At 47.3% G+C, this 20488-nt stretch overlaps 2 protein-coding genes across 5 annotated transcripts in view; both read right to left on the bottom strand.

Moving 5' to 3' along the window:
- Positions 1-2305: 2305 nt before the first annotated feature.
- On the bottom strand, positions 2306-10192 carry REEP2 (receptor accessory protein 2). 2 transcript variants are annotated; one of them, XM_010971690.3, is made up of 8 exons: positions 8295-10192; positions 6414-6486; positions 6049-6125; positions 4737-4857; positions 4403-4516; positions 3905-4052; positions 3674-3804; positions 2306-3588 (listed from the first exon to the last, which is right to left on the bottom strand). In XM_010971690.3, exons 1-8 carry the CDS (start codon positions 8324-8326, stop codon positions 3520-3522), a joined length of 765 nt encoding a protein of 254 aa, XP_010969992.1. In that variant the 5' UTR covers positions 8327-10192; the 3' UTR covers positions 2306-3519. The 2 variants fall into 2 exon arrangements, with proteins under 2 accessions (XP_010969992.1, XP_010969993.1); XM_010971691.3 differs by having other exon boundaries at positions 3905-4046.
- A 143-nt stretch (positions 10193-10335) lies between these two features.
- The window catches only part of KDM3B (lysine demethylase 3B), a 59473-nt gene continuing 49320 nt past the window's right edge, over positions 10336-20488 (bottom strand). For all 3 annotated transcript variants that reach the window (XM_074360739.1, XM_074360738.1, XM_074360740.1), the window contains 9 exons: positions 18837-19103; positions 17877-18048; positions 17397-17487; positions 17134-17264; positions 16338-16457; positions 15187-15326; positions 14729-14905; positions 14104-14238; positions 10336-11764 (listed from right to left, as the gene is read on the bottom strand). In XM_074360739.1, coding sequence (XP_074216840.1) covers positions 11684-11764; positions 14104-14238; positions 14729-14905; positions 15187-15326; positions 16338-16457; positions 17134-17264; positions 17397-17487; positions 17877-18048; positions 18837-19103 — 1314 coding nt within the window. In that variant the 3' untranslated portion in view covers positions 10336-11683. The remainder of the gene's footprint in view (positions 11765-14103; positions 14239-14728; positions 14906-15186; positions 15327-16337; positions 16458-17133; positions 17265-17396; positions 17488-17876; positions 18049-18836; positions 19104-20488) is intronic.

The raw sequence follows: 20488 nt of genomic DNA, 5'->3' as shown, positions 1-20488 counted from the left end.
TAAGGTGCCCTCTTTCTCCAGGCAAGCCTGACCCAGCTCAGAGAAGGAAAAACTGGGGGGGGGGGTTGTGAGGGCAATGATTATGTACCAGCTGATATTTCAGGCAGTGGACAAGCCAGCAGTGGCTTTTGGCCTGGAAACAGTCTCTCCTCTTATTCTGGATACCACATATGTGAAGACCATGGCCCAGTGCTCCAAGAGCCCCTCCCTCCTTTGTCTAACTCCTTTTCCTCCATGCTGAGCAAGGCTGGGCTCAGCTCTGCTGATCAAGGAAGAGCTGGCACAGGCTGGAGCTGCTGGCTTTCCTCTGACGTCATGGCCTGGAAATCCCATTTTAAGCAGGTTCTCTGGGTGTGGGGCAACACAAGAAAGGGAAGGGGAGCCAGCTGAAGCAACTCCAAGCCTGAGGCCGTTTTAGCCAGGGACCTCAGGCCTGGAGGCTGCCCAGTGTCCCCAACGTGGTCTGGGCATGGAACACAGGGCTAGACTTCAGCGCCTACTCCACAGCTGATCTCTCTCAATGCCCAGTGGGGATCCAGACAGTGGTCAAGCACCCTCCACATAGCTGTAGCCATACACCTCTCTTTTGACATCTCTTCCTCATTCCCCTGGCCTAGAGAGATCTACTGAGGTAGAGGGGAGAAGGGATGTGGTCCCAGGGAATGAGACAGCAAAGGGTCACCGAGATGTGTCCCACCAGCCTTCCCCCCTCATTTTGTTTGTTATACTCCATCTCCTCTCCTCCCCTGCACCACAGGGGCCAGGGCCTGTGCCGAGTTCTAGGAGACTGAATGTTTCCATGGCAACGGACCAATGAACTTGGAAATCTGAGCATGTTTCTGTTGACACAGGGAAACCCAGATGTGCATGGAGAGGCTGGCACTGTGGAATCTGGCAGTGACCTCCTTAACCACTGGTCACTGTAGGTGCAAGTGTGTAATCTGAGTGTGAGCGTGTGTGTGTCTGCAATATGCAGCAAATGGGATTTAGGTTACAGAGGGCCTAACCTGCTTTCCTGACCATATGGTAGCTGCTAGCATGAGACTGCAGCGTCTTACTCTCTGGAGATCTTTCTAGAACAAGGGAGTCTCTCCCCTGACATTTCCTCTCCTTTCTGAGAAGAATAGAGAAAGGGGCCAAGTTGCCCAGAGGCCGATGGTGAAAGGAATACCCTTCAGAGGGCTATTGACTGGAAGATTACAGGAAAGATGGGAAGGGCATCTCACACTCCACCTCCACTGCGACCTCAGTTCAGAAGGTTCTTGGCCAGCTGGCTCAAATGTGGCAGGAAGACATGCCCCTGTGATGTTAAGGGAGGGAGAGGAAAGCTTGATGTAGGGATGTTTTGCCAACCTTTGTGCCCAGGACCTGGAGCTAGGTCCCTATTCACACTCCCTACCCCATCCCAGGCTCTGCTTCTTTCATTTTCCTTCCACAAGGCTGACCACTGTTTCTCTTGCTTCCTTCACCCTCCCTCCTTCTTCCCTCCCTCTCTTCTCTTCCTCTTTACTCTTCCTTTGTCTCTTCCGATGTGGCCTCTGCTCCTGTTATCCTTTCCCTTCTCCTAGATTTTGCCTCTAGGGCCTCGTCCCCACTGGTTGTGCCCCTCAGTCCCTGGTGGCTTTGGCTCTACCTCCCCAGGACTCAGACCCCATGCCCTGCAGCCTTCCTCCTCCTTCTTTCCTGCAGCCCAGCCCAGCAGCTCAGAGATCCACCCTTCTGGCCCCAGCTCTTGGTTCCCTGTCCTCCTAATCTGTCCCCAGGTCAGACAAGAACCATGGGGCTGGTTTCTCATCTCCACCTCTTCCCTCATCCCACCTCTCCTCCTTTCAGTGTCTGGCTCATTGTCCTGCTCCAATATTTTTTAGCCTTTCTAGGCACTGTGGACATCCAATCCCCCCACTCTGCCCATCAGCCCCCATATCACATCCTCTCTTCCCTGGGGGCCTTATCAGGATCTTTGTCCCTACAGCTTACACCTGGCACTTTCTGTGAGGTACCAGAATGGGAAGGGGCCTCAGGGCAGGATTCTGAGGGACAAGACAACCTCTGAGGGTGGGAGCCCCTAGCCTTTCTTAAGTCCTGGGCCTTCCTAGTCCCCTGGCTCTATCTTGAAGCCCAAAAACATCTTCCCAGACTGAACCACCTCAAACCTATCTCTTACCTTGGAGATAAGAGCTCCTAGGGTTCACAGTCTGACCTCTTCCACCCTCCATCCCACAGCTGAGCCCTGCTTCTCACCTGAAGTCCTTCCCACCTGGGAAGGATGGGTAGAGCAAGAACAAAGCACAGAGGTCAAAATAAATGAGGTGCCAGAATTTGGTTTATTGGCTCTTCCAGTGCCAAAGGTCTTTTGGGCACCCTCTTTCCATGGAATTGGGAGACCCCTGGCTCCTAAGTTTTTTTCTTCTTCACACATTCCTCCTAGTCTGACTTCTGAAGCCAAAGCAGAAGCTGGGGCAGAGTGTGGGATAAAGGCTGGGTTCTGACAGGGGTCTGCTTACATGGGGCCTAGTCTGCTTGGCACTGGAAGAGGACCCTAGGGGACAGGAGGATGGGCCCCCAGGTTAAGGGGGAAAGGAACGGCTCAGTGGGGGCCTCTACAGAGGGCCCTGAGGGGTGAAGGAGCCCAGCCCAGGGGCAGGACAGGAATGCAAGGAGGAGAGAGGAGAGGATGGAGGACAGAGAAAGAGGTGAGAGGCCCCTCAATGCCCTATTCTCTTGTGGGCTGGGGTCCTCTGAGCTCAGAGGGAGGGAGGGCTGAAAGGGGGAAAGGGCCAGCTGGCTGTGGGGCTGAAGGTGGGGGGAGATCAGTGCTGGAGGGAAAGGCCTTTACTCAAAATCTCCCAGCCCTAGACTGAGAAACACACACACACACACACACACACACACACACACACTCACACACACACACGCACTCACACACTCCTGGAACCCCACCTCTTTTCAGTGGGCACATGCAGCACACAGCCCAACTCGACGCCCCCAGCTGCAGCTCTGGCCTGGCTCTCCTAGTCATTTAAGCACACACTAAGCCCTGTCCTCCATTCACAGCTTCAGCCGGAGCCCCTGCCCAGGTTCTCTGAGGCCTTCCCCACTCCCTCCCTCTTTCCGGTGCCTTCAGGCCTGTCTCTGGTCAATCTGGGCTGTGACTGGCCCTTGGACCTGGACTCAGGGAGAGCAGTGGGGGCCACATTAGGACTTCAGGGAGTTCAGGGAGGGGGATGGCCATGGTCTTCAGCAAGGCACTGGGTGGGCGGGGGCAGGGCTGGAGCAGGGAGAGTAGCGTTCAGGCTCTGAGGAGCCCGCATCTCCTTGGCTGGCTCAGTCCTCAGCTCCTGGTCCAGCCTCTACCCTCAACCCCCACAGCAGGGCCTCCCTCCTCTTTTCCAAGCCCTTCCAGAGGAGTGGCCACTGGGCAGGCACCAGAAACAGCCATCTGAGAGGCCCTGGGGCCTGAGGCGCGAGGGCTACTGGCACAGTGTGGAGCTGGGGCTCTGCAGCCTGGGGGCTGGGACCTCAAGCTGAGTCGCCCCCTGCAGAGGTCTTCTTCTTGGGCCGGGTCTTCAGCGTCTTGGAGGCCAGTGGCTGTGGGAAGGACAGAGGAAGACAGAGGGCTCAGCCTGGAGCCACAGTCCCTCCCCATTTCCCCATGCTCTGGCCTGGCTCTCACCTCAGCTTTGGGCACTTTTTTGATGGATTTGACCCTCTTGGTGGCTTTGTCTCCTGTATCATCCTCAGAGATCTCTGTCCGGGGATCTCCCTGGTTTGTGCCTGACCTTAAACTCAGGGCAGGGTCATCTCCTGTTTAGGGGAAGAAAGGAGAACAGGGGTGTCTGGGTGTCTTTCTCACCTGGCCTCCTTGCCCTCATGCCCTTCTGCCCATCCCTGGGCCCATCTGTACCTAAGTCCTCAATGGTGTCCAGAAGGCTGCCAGGGCTGGGTCTGAGGCGGCCATCAGGACCATGCAGGGGCAGGGCATCTTCATCCCGGATCAGGGTCAGGTCCTGCATGCTGAAGCTTCGGAGCTTCTCTGACAGCACCCCCTGGCCCTAGGGTCACCACCACGCACCGGGAGAACCGGAGAAAGGGGCGGGGTGGAGACAGAGGTCACCGTGGGGCACTAGGCAGCCACTAGGCTCAGTGCTCTCCCTGCAGTGTCCTCACCCTGTCCTATGGGGTGACAGCCTGGGGCCATGCTTTCCCTTTGGACAGATGAGGAAACTGGCTCAGGGTGTAAGTCACTTAGTGGAGGGTGTTAGAGGCAAGACTGGAAGGAACCCCGAGCTCCACAAGCCCCCAGACTTCACAGACCCAAGGACAGGGTGGATGCTATGGGGCCTGGCCAGGGGGACAAGATGAGCCAGGTGGGGCCCTGGGAGCTGAGTCTCTACCATCTCACCTTGGCAGCAGCCGTAACCGCGGCATTGGCAGCCAGGTTCAGACCCCTCTTGCCCACCCTCATCATGGTCTCATAGCTCTTGTCGCGGGCCTGTGTGATGTACTCATCGATTTCCTGAGGGGTTGGAGGGGAAGGAGGAAGAGGTGAGGGGTGGGCCCTGCTGGCCAGGCCCTGCCCTGCTCTGGTTCATGCCTGGACAAAGGCACTGCCTGCCCCAGGATGCCAGAGATCTGCTGGGTCACCCACAGGGCGAGCCATGAATGCACATGGCTGCAGGCACTGGGCTGCCTTGACCTGGGGCAGGTGGGAGGCGAACTTCCTTGTCCCAACAAACCTTCTCCTTGTTGGACAGTGTTGGGTGCACGAACTTGCGGTAGAGCACACTGGAGCCCTTGGTATAAGGGGACAGCAGCCATATCACAAAGGCGATCTTGAGCTCAAAGTAGAAGGGGAACCTGTTGGGGGAAGAGAGGCAAGCGGCGGAGCTCGGGGCAGGGAGACAGGAGGTGTGCTGACCCTCTGACCTTGGCTGGCCCCCCACACATGAGAGGTCCCCATGTGGCTCAGGAGACTAGTCAAGGGGAGACTCAGCTGAGACTCCAAGTGGGAGGGTGAGAGGCAGCCCCGGCAGGAACTCCCTGCAGCAGCGGCTCTCCTCACCCTCCTCTCTCTCCAAGTCCCAGCCCTCTCACACTGACAGAAGACCCCTACTCCTCTGTCCTGCGGTCAACGCCAAGATGAACTCCCTAAACTTCTAGGTCCACTCTTGGGTCCTTACCCTCTTCCCTTGCGCCCATGGAGAAGAGGTGGGCTTCTCCAGTTGTGCTCTGGTCCACCCCTTGCTGCCATGACATGCCCCTTACTTTTAAGGACCATTCTTCACTCCCCACGGCTTCTTCTCAGGCCACAGACTCCTTTTGGCCTCCTCCATCCTCATGAAGCCTTCATCAAAGCTCCCTCCTTTGCTTGTGTCAAAAGGCATCTACACTCACTAGTCTCAATTTTTAACCCATTCCTCTTTCCTAAGCTGACCCCACTCAACTTCCTTAGCTAAAACTATTTTTCTCAATGGCAATAGGCCCTTGTCATCTATAAAGGCAAGGATCTTTTGTCCTCTACCTCTCTGTAAAACTCTCTTCTGACCTCCAGTGTACTGTGCTGTGTTAGTCCTCTCTTCCCAGAGGCATTTGCTCACTCAAACGTTTTGAGTGCCTGCTGTGAATATGCAGATGACTAGGACATTCTGTGTCCTGTGCATATACATAGTCTAGTAGTGCCTGGAAAATGCCTTTGCAATGTAAGCATCCAATGTTTGTAAGATTGACTCGTATGTCTATTTTAAAAATAGGGAAACTGAGGCCTAGAGAACTATGACCTGCCCAAGGTCATAGTAAGTCTGGCAGCAGTTTTCCTGAATTCTATTTTGGTGCCTTCACTGCCACGAGAAAGAAATGTGAGGGTTATGCCTGTTTTTATTCTGCTGATTAAGCCAGGCCTGGATGGGAGGTGGAGGAAGGGGACATCTAGAACCCCGTGTAACTGTTGGGGGATTCCACCCTGGATCTCAGTCTTCTGTTTTGCTGGCTGTGCAGAAAAAGTCAGAGGCTCTGGCCCCTGAGATGCAGGGAGAGGATGCTGGACCTCACCAGGAGAGCACAATATCTGTGAGTGTCTCGGCCGTGGTGAAGAAGGCAAAGACGATCCAGTACATCATCCATTTCACCTGAAGGTACAGAAGGTGGTGTTGGCTGGGGCCTCTGTGGAACACCCAGGACCCCACCTCTGCCTGCCAAACATGCTGGAGGTGCCGCAGGGGACACTCAGGACCTTAACTTTGCCTGCACATCACACCAGGGCTGGGGAAAAGGAACACACAGGAACATCCCTTGAACCAGGTCTCATCAGTGCTGACAGTCTTAGTACAGAGTCATCCTCATCTTTCATGTGACCCACTGTCCTCCCCAATCTATACCATGTGGGTTGGGTGGGAGATGAAGAGTCATACACTCACATATTCCTTCACGTTTTTTGTCTTCACCGCCTTGTAGGAAGAATAGGCTGGGTACAGGGTGCCAAAGATGAGCCTAGGAAGGCAGGCATGGTTACTGGGCCCGTCAGCCAAGAGCAGTGGCCTCTCCCTCCCAGCTCGTCATTAGTCCCAGCTCGTCATGGACAGAACTCCAGAGTGCCATATCAGCTGGACTGATGAACTCAGGTGAAAGCAGTCAAGCCTGAGGTGATACACATGCATGGAGACCCCAACCAGCTACGGTGATGCCCTATACCCCTTTATTGTTCAGTTTTCCTCCAGCCCCTGAGGTACAGAAAGACCCAGAGGCCAGAGGGTCCAGTGTGGCCTCTTTAGCCCTGATCCTTAGTTATGCATAAACACATCATGGGAAATGGGGGGAGGGGTTCTGATCACTGCATGGTGGGGTGTCTTCCTTCTCCAGACATCATGCCCATTTGTACCGATCTGCCCTTACCCTCTACCTCCCTGTCTCAGAGCCAAGCTGGGTAGGGCCAGGTCTGCAAGGGAAGCTGACACCGCCTAACAAGGCACTCTGCCTGGCAGTCAGAGGTACCATTGTAGCCCTGGGGACCTGGGGAGCAGAGGGCACGGGGGCAGGAGGCCCTGAGAGGGGCAAAGAGGTTCATTCCCCCATGTAGACACTCTTGGGACCAGGCTCAGGGGAGTGCCTTGGGCTTGAGGCCCCGGCTCAAGCCTGGAGTCTGGTGGTGGTCCTACTAGAGACCACATATGGGACACAAAGGAGGGAACGAGAGGACCGATGCCCCTCAGGGAGCTCATCCAGACTACAGAGAAGCAGCCACTCTGAAGGCCACATGGAGGATTCCCTCTGGGGCAGAATGGCAGAGAGGCAGGAGGGAGACTCCTGTGGGTCTAGAGGAAGCCAGAACATAAGCACATGACAGCACTGAATGGGAAGATGACAGCAGGGAGGGGATTCTTTGGTGTCAGTCCCCTAGAGTGGAGGCTGAGGGGCAGAGGTTGGCTAGGGCCCATGTGGAGCCCCTGCCAGGCCCAGCCCCTTGACAATGTGTGGGTACTGCCTGTTCTCACATGGATTTGCCTCACTGAGGCAGGATACTTCTGGAATGGCCTGTGGAAATGGGGTGGAGGGTGGAATACTCAAGGACAAAGTCTGGGGTTGTGGGAGCAGGGTTTCCTCCTGGAGCCTGGGGAAGGTGGGAGGGACATAGCTAGTGGCCTGGAATGAAGGCCACCTAACACCCTCCCCTCCACAGATTTCACAACCCCAGGCTGAGCACACACATCCTCTCCCAGTTACCTCCCACACTTTGTCCTCCAAGCATCTCAGCTTCAGATACCCTGTTCTCCTTGGGAGGCCTTCAGAGCATGTGCCCTTATCCCCAGTCCCCTGACAGTGGAAGACGGAGGAGAAATCCACCCCTTTGGGGAGGCCAAGGATGCCATGGCCCTAAACTATGGAATGAAGAGGCCCTGCCTTGCTCACGGGCTCTTCCATTAGATCTCTCCCTCAGGGAGATGAGGGCCCAGGTCTAAGGAGCTCCTCCAGCACTGATCTGCTACGTGGGGGAAGGGACATGCACCTCCCCTCATAAATCAAGCCATGCTGCCCAGTCCCTGGGATGAGGGAGGGAGAAGGAGCAGAAAATAAAAGGGGTGGGAAGCCAGGCCTGCCATGCTTCTCTAATATTCCCCCCTCCAGTCCTGGGTTCCACATCTCCATGTCTCTGGGGACCCCAAAGAGGGACCTTGTGGTTTAGGTGACTCTGCTGTATGAGGCCACAGAATGGTCCATCCTGGGTTTCAATACCTCTCACCCCTCATTCCTAACCCCCATCCCCCTCCCAACCGGCCGCACCCCACCGTCGCCACACTCACACCACCAGGCGAGAGATGATCCAGGACACCATGGCGGGGCCAGGCGGGGCGCGGGGCGGGGACCCGGCCCAGGGCCGAAGATGCAGCTGCTGGAGGTTGAGCGGCGGCGGCAGCAGGAGCCGCAGTAGCAGCAGCACCCGCAGCAGCAGCCGCCGCGGGGGCCGCGGAGCGCCGAGCCGCCGCCGTTAAAGGGGAGGTTCCTGCCGCAGCGGCGGGCCGTGGGCGGCGGCGGCTCTTAAAGGGGAGGCCGCGGCGGCGGCGGCGCGCCCCCCTGCACCTGCTGTCGGGGCATGCGCCTTTGACCCTCAGTACCCTACCTTCCTCTGATCGTTTGTTCACCTTTCTTGGGTTTGAAACCTTGGGCTGAGGTCCTCAGGAGCCCTACATGGTTTCATACTGACACCCCAGCCCACATCCTAGCCCTCCTACCTTGCCCACATCAGGCTGAAAGACTTAAACATCCAACGAGGAATAATAGCTAGGTCATATTGAGTACTTACTGCATGCCAGGCCCTCTGCTAAGAGCTTCACACGCGTTCACCCACCAATCTATAAGGCAGGGGTTATAATTATCCTCATTTTGAAGATAAGAAAATGGGAAGCTTAGAGAGGTTCAATAATTTGCCAAGGGCCACAAAGCCACTAAGTCATGCTGCTAAGATAAAAACTCAGGAAGTCTTACTTTAAACAGGGCTACGTCCACCAACTGCTAACTAGCAAACCCTCCTCCCTCATCGCAGGATGCCAAGACACCCACCTAGGAACTCCTGAAGCCAAAGAGTACAGGGGCATCTGCCATGCTACCCCATCTCAGCCGTCACTAATCACTCCAGTTGGAAGAGGACCACACCCAATCTAATCTGCATTTTCAGATTGTCAGTTCCTAAGCTTTGTAGGGGAACAGCGCTCTCAAGGCAGGTACCCTGCGGCAGGGGAATCATCCTCTTCCTCAGGAGGGGCTGCCTGGGGTCTAGGTAGGAGATAGATCCAGGGGCTCCCGTTTCACCCCCGTCAGCAAGCACTGGCGGCAGTGAATGCCCTAATTCTGAAGACATTTATATCCAGAATGTAGGCTAGCCTGCCTCCTGATTTTCACTGAAGCAACAAAACTCCAGCAATCTCTGCAACCCCCCTCCCCCATCGCTTTCCTTTCCTGTCCCTTTTCAGAGCTTCTGCATTCTTTATGTGGAGGTGTAATCCTCTGGTGATCACAGCATCCACCCGTGGCCATCCAGGCTGAAAGGACATGTTCAGAACTCTGTATTTCAGTTACAGTCCTATTCAAACTCAGTATCCTTGAACCACACAATGGTCTATTTCCACCCTGATAATTGTATTTCCAGGCTCACACACTTTGGAAGATGTTTTCCCAATAGGATTCAGAGAAGCAGCCTCTGATGACTCCTCTTGCTATTCTTTCCTTTTTTTTTTTTTTTTAACATTTTTTATTGATTTATAATCATTTTACAATGTTGTGTTAAACTATTCTTTACAACTTCCTCTTCAAAAGGCCTTTCTTCTAATTGGAACATAGCCTGTCCTTGCCCCTCAGGCCACTTTTAATCGCTTCTTAATAAACAAGAATAAATCTCATCTGGGTCTTCTTCCACTAAATCGGAGGTAGATCTACAGCTACATTTTTTTCATATGTAGCCAGGCCTCCTATTTTGAGGAACCTCACCAATGACTGCCCAAAACCTTGCTCAGGCCATTCCCCAAGGCTTTTTCCCCTCTGACGGCTCCAGGAAGGTAGGTACCCACCTTTCCTATCTATAGTGCATAAACTATAGAAAGCCCATCTTTGCTCCTACCCTCTGATACATGTAGTACCTTCCCCTCACCCTCAAGGCCTCAAACCACAATGACTTGGCACTTCCTTCTCCCATATGGGCACAAATTCAGGAAGCAAAGAATAAAAATTGGATGCAGCAATGTAACGATGATATGAAAATGAACCATTCTCCATCTCCAACCCCGCCTTAAACCTGGCCCTGCTTTTTAGAATGGCTGGCACAAGGAAGAATTTACTCCACTCCAAACAGATTTGTTAGATTTTTAATAAGAACATGGAAATCCCAATCAGCCCTTCAACAAAATTAAAATACAGAAAGTGAAATTAAAAGTATTCTACAGTAAATGACTTTTATTAAAAAAAAAAAAAAAAGTAACTGTGAACATATAAACAAGCCTGCAGGGCACTACAGTACAGCCAGGAAGAAGATAGATACATTTTCCAATGTACCCATGGGCCAATGAATCCCATCATTTTCAAATAAATTCTTAATAAAACTCCACTGAGTTGGAAAGTTTTGCTGAAAATATTTCTAGACCAAAACCTCCCCAAAACAAAAAGCCTCATGTAGGAAAGAAAACTTTCCTTTGCGTTTGGAACTGTAAGAGGAGTCCCAAGGGAACGCTGGTAGTAGGTGAAAATGGTTCCTGGAGTCACCAGTGTGTGTATGCATGGAACACACCACAGCTCAGACATGACAAAGTTCTCAAGACAGCTGTTCCCTCAAGATAGGACTGAGATGGGAGGGGGAGAAATTAAAAGAATCCTAAAAAGCCAATCCTTTTAAATTCTGCTTTGGCTGATTTTTGTGCTATAATGGGCAGTTGATTTCTAAAAATCTTATTTCTTCAAAGAGTTTTATCGAAAGGAAGACTAAATGTAATGTGCCTCTCCTCATAATCCAGGAAAACAACTGTGGTATTTCAAAAATTCTAAAAATATCTACTTTCATGAAATAGTAACTATTTCACTACAAACCTATTTTTCACTAAATACACACGTTTCCTAATCCTGGAGCCTCCTGGGAAAAGCAGTGGATTCTCCCTGGGTCCCGCAAGACTCCAGTGCTTGTGGGAGAGACAGTTGGGAATGGCTTCACCCTGCTCCCGGGATGGGCTGTGTCAGAGGTTGTGTGCAGAGACACTGTCAGGCTTCCACTAGGCATGTTTAAGCAATTAGCCTCCACTTGTACCAGTTATGTGATTCCCCCTACCTCCAAACACATTCCCACCTAACTAGGCACGAGAGAAAACAAAAAGAAAGGTGTGCCCACATTCCTGGTTTCCATGAATCTCAAATCATGAGAATGTGCAGGAAAGCCCAGCGATGTTCAGGCAATTCAGAGTCCCAAAAGGCCACAGGATGGGGATGTGGCACCCTCGGCTTGGAGTCTGAAACTGTGTGTGTGAACAGTGAACTTTCCTGTGTCAACCTTCAGTGTTGAGGCAGCGTAGAAAAGAGTGACTGGAGAGTTTGTAATACTGACCACACTGGCTCCAAGTGAAGGACCTCTGCTCCAGCAGAGAACCCTGCCGTTCTCTGTATGTGTTGTGAGTAAAAGACCTGCTTCACAGGGGAGTTTGGAATTTCTCCACACCTAAGACCTTGCCAGTTTGGATTCATGAGCCTTGAGGGTGCCAACAGCATCTTTCACTGCATGATAAATGATGTTCTTCACCTGGAGAGAGCAATCAGCACAGTCAGTTCATGGCAGCCACATAATTGTGTTCTGCAACTGAAAATTATATTCTACACTGACTAAAAACCTACTGATTAGTGAGGAAAGCCCTCAACCAGGACTGTGTGCTTCCCAAGTCAATCCCAAAGATGGTTTACAAAGTCACACAGGATATGTAGTCTATATTTTAAAATGGATGATGAAATCATTTGAAAGGCTATATAATCACCATCCTCTATGTGCTTACTATGTGCTGTGCACTATTGCTAAGCTCTTTATGTGGACCTTTTTTTTTAAAGCTTGGGAACATGATTATATTAAAATATTTTTTTCATTTTTAAAAAATTGAAGTATAGTCATTTTACAATGTTGTGTCAACTTCTGGTGTACAGCATAACAGTTCAGTCATACATATTACATACATATATTTGTTTTCATATTCTTTTTCATTATAGGTTACTACAAGATACTGAATATAGTTTCCTGTGCTATACAGTATAAAGTTATTGTTTATCTATTTTATATATAGTAGTTAGTATCTGTAAATCTCAAATCCAAATTTACCCCTTCCCCCTCTAGTAACCATAAGTTTGTTTTCTATGTCTGTGAGTCTGTTTCTGTTTTGTAAATGAGTTCACTTGTCTTTTTCTTAGATTCCACACATAGATGATACCATATGTTAATCTTCTTTCTCTTTCTGGCTTACTTCACTTAGAATTGCAATCTCCAGGTCCATCCATGTTGCTGCAAATGGCATTATTTTATTTGGACTTTCATTTAATCCTTATGAGGAAGAAGATTCTATTATTATTCCCATTTTACAGATGAGAGGTGAGGTTCCATGGTTAAGAACCTTGCCTAAGGTCCTATAGCTAATAAGAATGCACTAAAACAACAGTGGCCGGGTTGGATTTATTGGGTATTTTTCTCTTTTGTGTTTATTTGTATTTTCTAATTTGTCTAAAAGAAACAAATATAGTGTGTGAAGTAGGAAGACACAATAAAGTTATTAAAATAAAGTGAAAACACTAAAGACAGTTTTAAACCAAGATGGTGATTATTTCTGAGGAGGTGGGATGGGAAGGTACATGCAGGCTTCAATCATATAGCTGCTGTACACATACATGTTGTATAGGCAGTATGTATATGCTGTTTTACTTCTTAAGCACACAAGCCCCTTTATACTATTCTCTATTACACTTTTCGTATTAATTCAACAAATACTGAGTATCTACTATGTGTCAGATACCGTGCTAGGGAAAGGCAGTGAATAAAACAATAAAATCCCTGACTGCATGGAGCTTAAACAGTTTATATTCTAGTAGGGATGGAAACAGATGAAATACATGGTATGTTAGATGGTAAAAAATACTATAAAAAAAAAAAAAGCAGTGACAGAGGATTGGAAGGTGACAGGTTGCAAGTAGAGACCTAATGCAGGTGGGATCTGAAATACGTATGCGTGAATAGTTGCACTAGAACTAAATATCAATGTTATCTATTTATCAGTGTGACTGTACTTTGTATAAAAACTTTACGGTTGAAATGTTCCATAATTTTGAAAAAGGACAGCAAAACAGATCAGACTCAGGGTTACGGGTGATTAAAATCTACCAGCAACCAAGAAAAGTCTGCAATCTCATTGGTCACTGACCCAGGAAGACACACTTGAGACTCAGGCTTGATGGAGAAAAACAGGCCACATGTGAGAGGCTGGGAGAGTTCCTATTCAGGTTGCTGAAGTTCTGCCTGGGGAATGTTGGTTCCTTATTCTTTGTTCTTTTTATATTACTAAAGCATCCAAGGGTATAAACGATGAAATTCTGCCCTTAAAGTTCCAATCCATTTCTGAGCAGAGGAAAACCTAATCTGATTGTTTAGATCTACAAGGGGGAAGTAACTGTTAGGGACATGGATTAAAGTCCTTAGCAGAGCTCTAAGGAATTGAGTCTACATAGAAATTTGCTCTGAGAAGCAGCTTCCAGGAAACAGGTTTAGAACACACTGCCACAGTGCTTTTCCCATCTGACTAGGGTAGTCAGTCTAGTCAGTTACTAATACTGAAACACTGTTTATCTTCCAGGAGCAGAGAAATAGAAGACTGTCACACTGTAAGTGATGAGGTTAAAAGATTAGTATTCTCTAAAAGCAAACCTGAAGAGTACTGATTAAATACTTCCCGGTGGGAGGACTCCATATCCCAGACATGGTTCCCTTAATTATTTCTCTACAGTTACACTGCCCAGATAGTATCTTTAGGAAACAGAAATGTGCTTCCTGTGTATGCAGCCTAGGAGGAGATGGGAAGACAGAGTGTGGGTGGAGAGGGAGTATTTTACCTGCAGTTTATCCTCATGGTTTGTATGAGTGTTAGAGAGATGCCTGAATTCCTGCGTCAGGCGGAAACAGTGCTTTACGTGTTCTGGAGATACAAAGTCTTCTGCTACTTTTATGCAACTGTATAGATTGTGCACCTGGGAGAGGAAAAGCAGAGGCAAACATCAGGCATTAGAGATTCAATGACACACAGAAACTTCCATCATAAAAAAATTTTACAAATACTTCTAATATTCCACTTGTATAAAAACAAATGCAGAAAAACTGTAAGTATAAATTTATAAATGAAAATGTTAGTACTGGCACAGAAATGGATCTAGAAAAATACACACCTAACTGTTAACAGTAGGCTCCTTCTGGGGAAGGCAGGATGAGGGGACTGAAAAGGGATATGGCATAGGTAGCTGAGCTGAGACTTTGACCCTTTCTTTAATAGTCTCCCTTATTTATTTAAACATTTTTAAGTGATCATTTAAAATTACATGGGAGAAAATTAAAAAGCAAAAACTAAGTTGCAGTTTAAGAGCAGTCTAATTCAGCCATTTATAGCTATTGCCAAATTAGCAAGAAATCAGAAATAAGGAAGCCAATGGAATTGTGGAGCCCCTTCCCTAAGGTGGAACCCACCTGGTGTGGGGCTCCAGCAGGTATAAAGACGGCATCTCCCAGGAACTGAACAATGGCCCAGCCTTGCACACCATATTCCTCATAGAGCCGCTTACGCAGGGTCTGGTCCAGGTACCAACTTTGGTCATGAATTGGATCATGATCAGGGGGATTCTCTTGGCCTTGTTCTTCTCCAACCTAAAGTCATGACCAAACCCCAAAGATGAAAAAATCAATAAATACATAAAAATTATTAGTAGCATAAATCCAACTTGCTGTAGTAATGTCACTGGTGGGCCAAAGCTTTTACTTTATTCTATTCAGTATCCTCTGAAGTGCAGATTCAGCCCTTTGGGTCATTTTGACAAAGGGCACAGGTCTTCAATGCCATGGGACTCCACAGGAGAAACCCCTGGGCAGGCTGTCTCAGCATCCCTAGACCCTTAATCTGTGGGCTGGGAGTTCACCCAGGAACATACCTTTCGGAGCAGCTCCCGGATCTTCTCTGCATCCTTGGCTGCATAGATGTGCCACAAAGCACCAGGTTTCTCCTTTCCATCATGAATCCTCTGCTTTGTCACCTCGTCAGCATCTCCCTCATCAATTGTCTTGAGCACCTCTGAAAAAAGCAAAATGACACTTTCCAATGTAATCAGCGATTTCAGTACCTCTGAGTGAAGCAAAATGTCCAATTCAAACAAGTTTAGTCCCCACTATTCTCCAATGCTTTGGAATAATATAATATAGAACCAAAGAATCAAAACTCACATTGCCCTAAACTTCCTATACATAAGAAGAGCGATTCTAATCTTCCTTACTTAATAGAGACTCAGCATTTTTTGGAGGTATTGTTTTCCTTTAAAACATATCTCCTGCTCAAACTGTGTAGCCATACCTTATGTTCAAACTGCAGGTTATGTCCTGCTGTAAGTAGACTAACTGTACACTTTCTCAAGACCTCTTCAAACTCTAGGATCCTATGGATTTAAGGCCATGAAGAGTAAAGCTTCTCTGGCAAGTTAAGAGGGTTGGTTTCTAATCTTTATCTGTTGTAACCCATTAAAGGACAGTACAAGAGAAGGATCTGCAAGTGTGTAGCATCAAAAGCAAATGAGTGGCAGGAAATATACCAAAGAAATGATACTGATAATCCCTGAACCCTGAGATTTTGAGTTATTTATCTTTAAAAATTTTGTTTTTTAAAACTTTCAAGATTAACACACATTAATTTTACAGAGACAGCAGACTGCAAATGCAGCAAAACATTACTTTTATGCTTCATTTTTCTGTGCAAGTGACCTGGCTTTTTCACCTGTCACCCCACAGTTGAACTGGCTGATGGAACAAGTAGGCTGGTTTGCCCTTTCTTCTTTATTCCCCTTTGTGACGGTACATACTCAGTGTTAAAGGGCAGCATTCCCAAAAAGAGAGTAACTCTGGTCAAAGATACAGAAGTACCACTCATCTCTGCTACAATCATACCTTTGTCTGGGCACCTACTACACATCAGGGCTGTGAGAGATTTAAGAAAAAGCCATTGGCCCTGACTGAGAAGAAAGACACTCCACCCCCATTTTACTCCTGAGGCTAAACCTCAAGCTCCAGAAGTACTGGGTTCTAGAAATCATACCTTCATCATGAGCACCCTCCCCGATGGGGATCCCAACATACACCATTACATTAACTGCATCAGACACATCTAAGTGAAGATTTGTTGTGCCAACTCTTCTATCTTCCGCTGTTATCAAGCCTGAAGGTAAAAAGGAAGACATGCAAAGTGAAAGGGCAACATTCTGAAAACTACATTATAGATCTTACAAGTGAAAACATACTCAAGGATGCTCTTAAATGGGTAACGCTGGGAAAATGAAGTATATGTGTTTATCAATAAATAATTGCCATCTCTTTTCTAGTGTTTTAAGACTGATTTCAAGCTTAACTGATACTGTCATTAGCTTTGGCCACTGAATCAATTCTATCCTCCCAAATGATCTCTCCTTCAAAAACAAAGCAGATACAGGCATTATGAATATTCAAATGAAGTGTGGCTTTCACAGTGATTTAGGATGATTTCACAAAGAGGTGGTTGTATAGCACAGTACTCAGACTTTCATCCTTTTATTTTTCACTTTTATCTTATAAAGTATCTTCAAAACTAAGAATCACATCTCCTTGGATGGAATCTTTGAGAGGAAACTTTCTAACTACTGTATATTTAACTTATGGACTGGGCCTATCTGGCTGTTATGGAAATCAATGACAAAAGCAAACATATTAAAAACTATTCTGGATATTGTTAGTTTCTCCAGCACCTGCCACTTCACCGTGTATCACCTCTACACATAACCCTGACTACCAATCTCCCTCTATGGGTGAAATAGAAACAACAGTGTCCAAAAAGGTCAATTATGGCCTCTCCCACATACCGTAGGCATTGTACATCTTGGGTCCCAGATCAGGCCTTACAAAGTAGCTGGGTAGCCTAGAGGCCAGATTAAGCCTGCCATCCCGTTTGGTATACTCTGGCAGGGGAAGGTTCTCCATTAGATCTTCAAACCTACAAAAGAGGATGAAAGATGACTTAGCTTGTTAGAGGGTAGGGGAAGAAAAGAGGCAGAGTTCACTTTTCTGTGATTACTTTGTAATGGCTTCAGCAAGGCACAGGTCTCTCAAGATGACCTTCACTAACCTTGTTGGCATCATGTCCCGAAAATCTTCCCCAGGAGGCCAGTCCTTGAGTTTGAGCACCATTGGCTGCCCATCTTCAGACCTCAATCGCTCTGGAAGACAGAAAGCACTCCTACAAACATCTGCTGGGTTGGCTGCTGTCTGAATCTCCAGTGACTAAAAGGTTTAGGGGACTAAGCTCTTACTTTCAGACTTGTAAACCCCCATAATGGACTAGGTGGGCTTTGTTTTCCTCAGCCACTGCTTTAGTACATACCACATTTTTCCATCTCGAACTGAAAGTGCTCCACACATCTTGTGTGATCATGTCCAGGTGTGCTCTAGGAGCCATGTGATTGCCAAGTGACCTACCTGGCTAGCACTAGGAGGGAACATTCCTCCTGCCAAGAGGATGTAACTTGTCATTTCAGGGGTAGGGCTGGGCATAAAGATGCTTACTTTCTAGTATGCCATTACTAAACCAGATATCAAAGCTACTTACTGCAAATGATCTCGAAGCCATCCCAGAAATCCCGGACTTTCACATCAGAAATTATAGCACAGTTCCTGCAGTTCACCAAGTCCACATCCTGGTCTCCAAATTCCTGGCTAAAGGCTTCTGGCTTCCAGAGTTCAGACTTGAGCTTTTTATGCACCCCTGAAACCAGCACTGGCTGTGGAAACAAAAATATCTCTATCAGAGCCATTTAAGAAATACGTTTAGCTCAGGGCTAAGGGAGAGAATAGGAGGGTTTTTTGTGGACAGCCTCTTCTTCTCCATGACGATTTACTGTTCCCTCCCAGTTTCAGAATCTATGGATTTCAACACGTCAGCTACAGCAAATGGAAACTACTACTCCATTACTATACTTGATTCTCACTGCAGGGAGTGGGGGAGAACCCTCAAGAAATCACTTCTGTTGCTCTGGTATCTATCACTATTTTGAGGTGAGAGGATGAAAAAGTGACAAATGCAACTCTGAGAATATGTCCTCGCATCTAGAATGAAAAATTGTCCAGACAATTCCATAATCTTCCCCTTCCTCAAGTATCTGCTGAAGTATAAAAACCAGGAAGTGCTATTACACTATCACACAGACTTGTGTGGCCTTATAACATTCACCTAGCAAAGTACCACCCACTTGCACCCCCTTTGCCTCACTCCATATCACACTTTAGGATTTTCCTCTAAAGGTGTTATTAATGCCAGATCACAACCTCAAAGGAATTTTAACTGCCCTTTTAAGAACACAGAGCCACACAGCTGAAAATAAAAGGATCCACTATGTATTTTTAGGAACCTTCTGATTTTTAAAAATCCAAGAAAACTCGAAGTAGCAACAAACTTACTATATGTCTAAATCTCCTTGGCAAAAAATCTCCCAGAGAGAATTGAAACTACCCTGGTAGCTATGGTGGGTAGGCACACAGGTGACTCTGGGAACTGCTTATTCTTGCTCACCTGGCCTTGCTTCCAACACTCCCGGAAGATCTTCCAATTGTTTTTGTTGCTGGGGTCATGGAGACAAAGAAGTCTTCCATCACAGAGCCAGGAGTGAGAGGTGTGGGGGTCTAGCACATTTAACCCCATCACCATCTCCTTCACCTCCTTTTGGGTATCAGTCAAGTTACAGGCACGCTTTGCAGCATCTGAGGTTTTCTTATTTTCTACCACTGAGGCAATGATGTGATCAAGAAAGTTGGGTAGGCTGGCCTTGTTCTTCACTCCCTGCCAGACACAAATCCATAAGGTTAGTATGACTGAGACACCACAAAAAGCACATTCAAAAAATATCTCTCACATTTGTATTCACAAGTTCTGATCTACCTGATTAAATTTCATAAAATTTACATAAAGGTCTTTTGTAGTTGAAGGGGAGAATCTATTAAAGTCTATATTTTATAATTCTCTATCCTTCATATTTTGCTTTATATTTATGAAAGAGAAGCACAGAAAGATTCCCTGTGCCACAAGAGATTTGAGACCTAAGAAATATCTTTGGTATTCAGCCCTGTTTTAAGCATATGTCTTCAGACTGCAGGGTTCACAAAATGCTGGAACTGAGTGGAAAAGAACATTTACTTTGAGGGTTATGAGTTTTTTCTGGCCAGCATGCCCATGGGATATAATACTTCAATTAAGTAACTGACTTATCAAGGCAGTGATTTTTTTTTCAAACCAGGGCCTGGACCCCAATAGAGGGCTGTACCAGAGTATGCAAGAAAACTATATATTCTCAATGTAGTCACCAACTCCTCAGTTCTTCCCCTACCAAGAATCTCTCATCTTTTTCAGCTGGTGGGAAAGCTCAGGCCCAAAGATGAAGGTGATGTACCTAATGCCACAGAACTGAAGGAAGGGGAGGGCTTTTGTGAACTTAACCCAATGCCTGAAGTATCACTAATCATTATCTCTATAGAGTACACGTAATCATATAACATCCTGGGAAAATTAAAAAAGAAAAAGGATAACTGGGAGTTGGAACAAGTACAAATAAAACAGAGCTCAGAGTATTTTTTTTTAAACTTATTTATCCAAAAGAGAAACAAATAACCCACACTGTATAGGGCTCAACCACCCACAGTTCATCAAATTTCAGTTATCACTCATAAAATAGAATGAGAACCATGTTTATGTACTTGTTTGAAATCATCTCTGAGATATATTAACTGAAAACAGAAAAGCAATGTGTAAAAACATTTGTGTAAAAAAGGGGGAAAAAAACTATGTACATATGTTAATATCACTGAAAGGACACTCATGAAACAGTGGTCCTCTACAGAAAGGAAGGCAATAGTGGGAAAACGACTTTTCAATATAGCTTTTAAATTTTGTACCTTATGAATTTATTCGTTCAGTAAGTGCTTACTAAATATGAATGAAACACTGTGGCACTAGGACTATAGTGGTGAATGAAACAGACAAAAATGCCTTCAATTGGAGGTGAAACAGACAATAAACAAAATATATAGAAAGTCAGATGGTAATTACTGCCATGGAAAAAATAAGTGCAGAGGAAGCAGATGTGAGTGGAAGATGGGAATGATATGGACTTTTAAAAAGGGTGATCTAAGAAGGCTTACTGAAGTGGCGACATTTCAGGAGGGAAGAAA

The sequence above is a fragment of the Camelus bactrianus genome, chromosome 3 (assembly GCF_048773025.1).
Source record: "Camelus bactrianus isolate YW-2024 breed Bactrian camel chromosome 3, ASM4877302v1, whole genome shotgun sequence".
NCBI lineage: Eukaryota > Metazoa > Chordata > Mammalia > Artiodactyla > Camelidae > Camelus > Camelus bactrianus.
The sequence above is the reverse complement of the archived record's forward strand: the minus strand, read 5'-3'. Positions and strand labels throughout refer to the sequence as shown.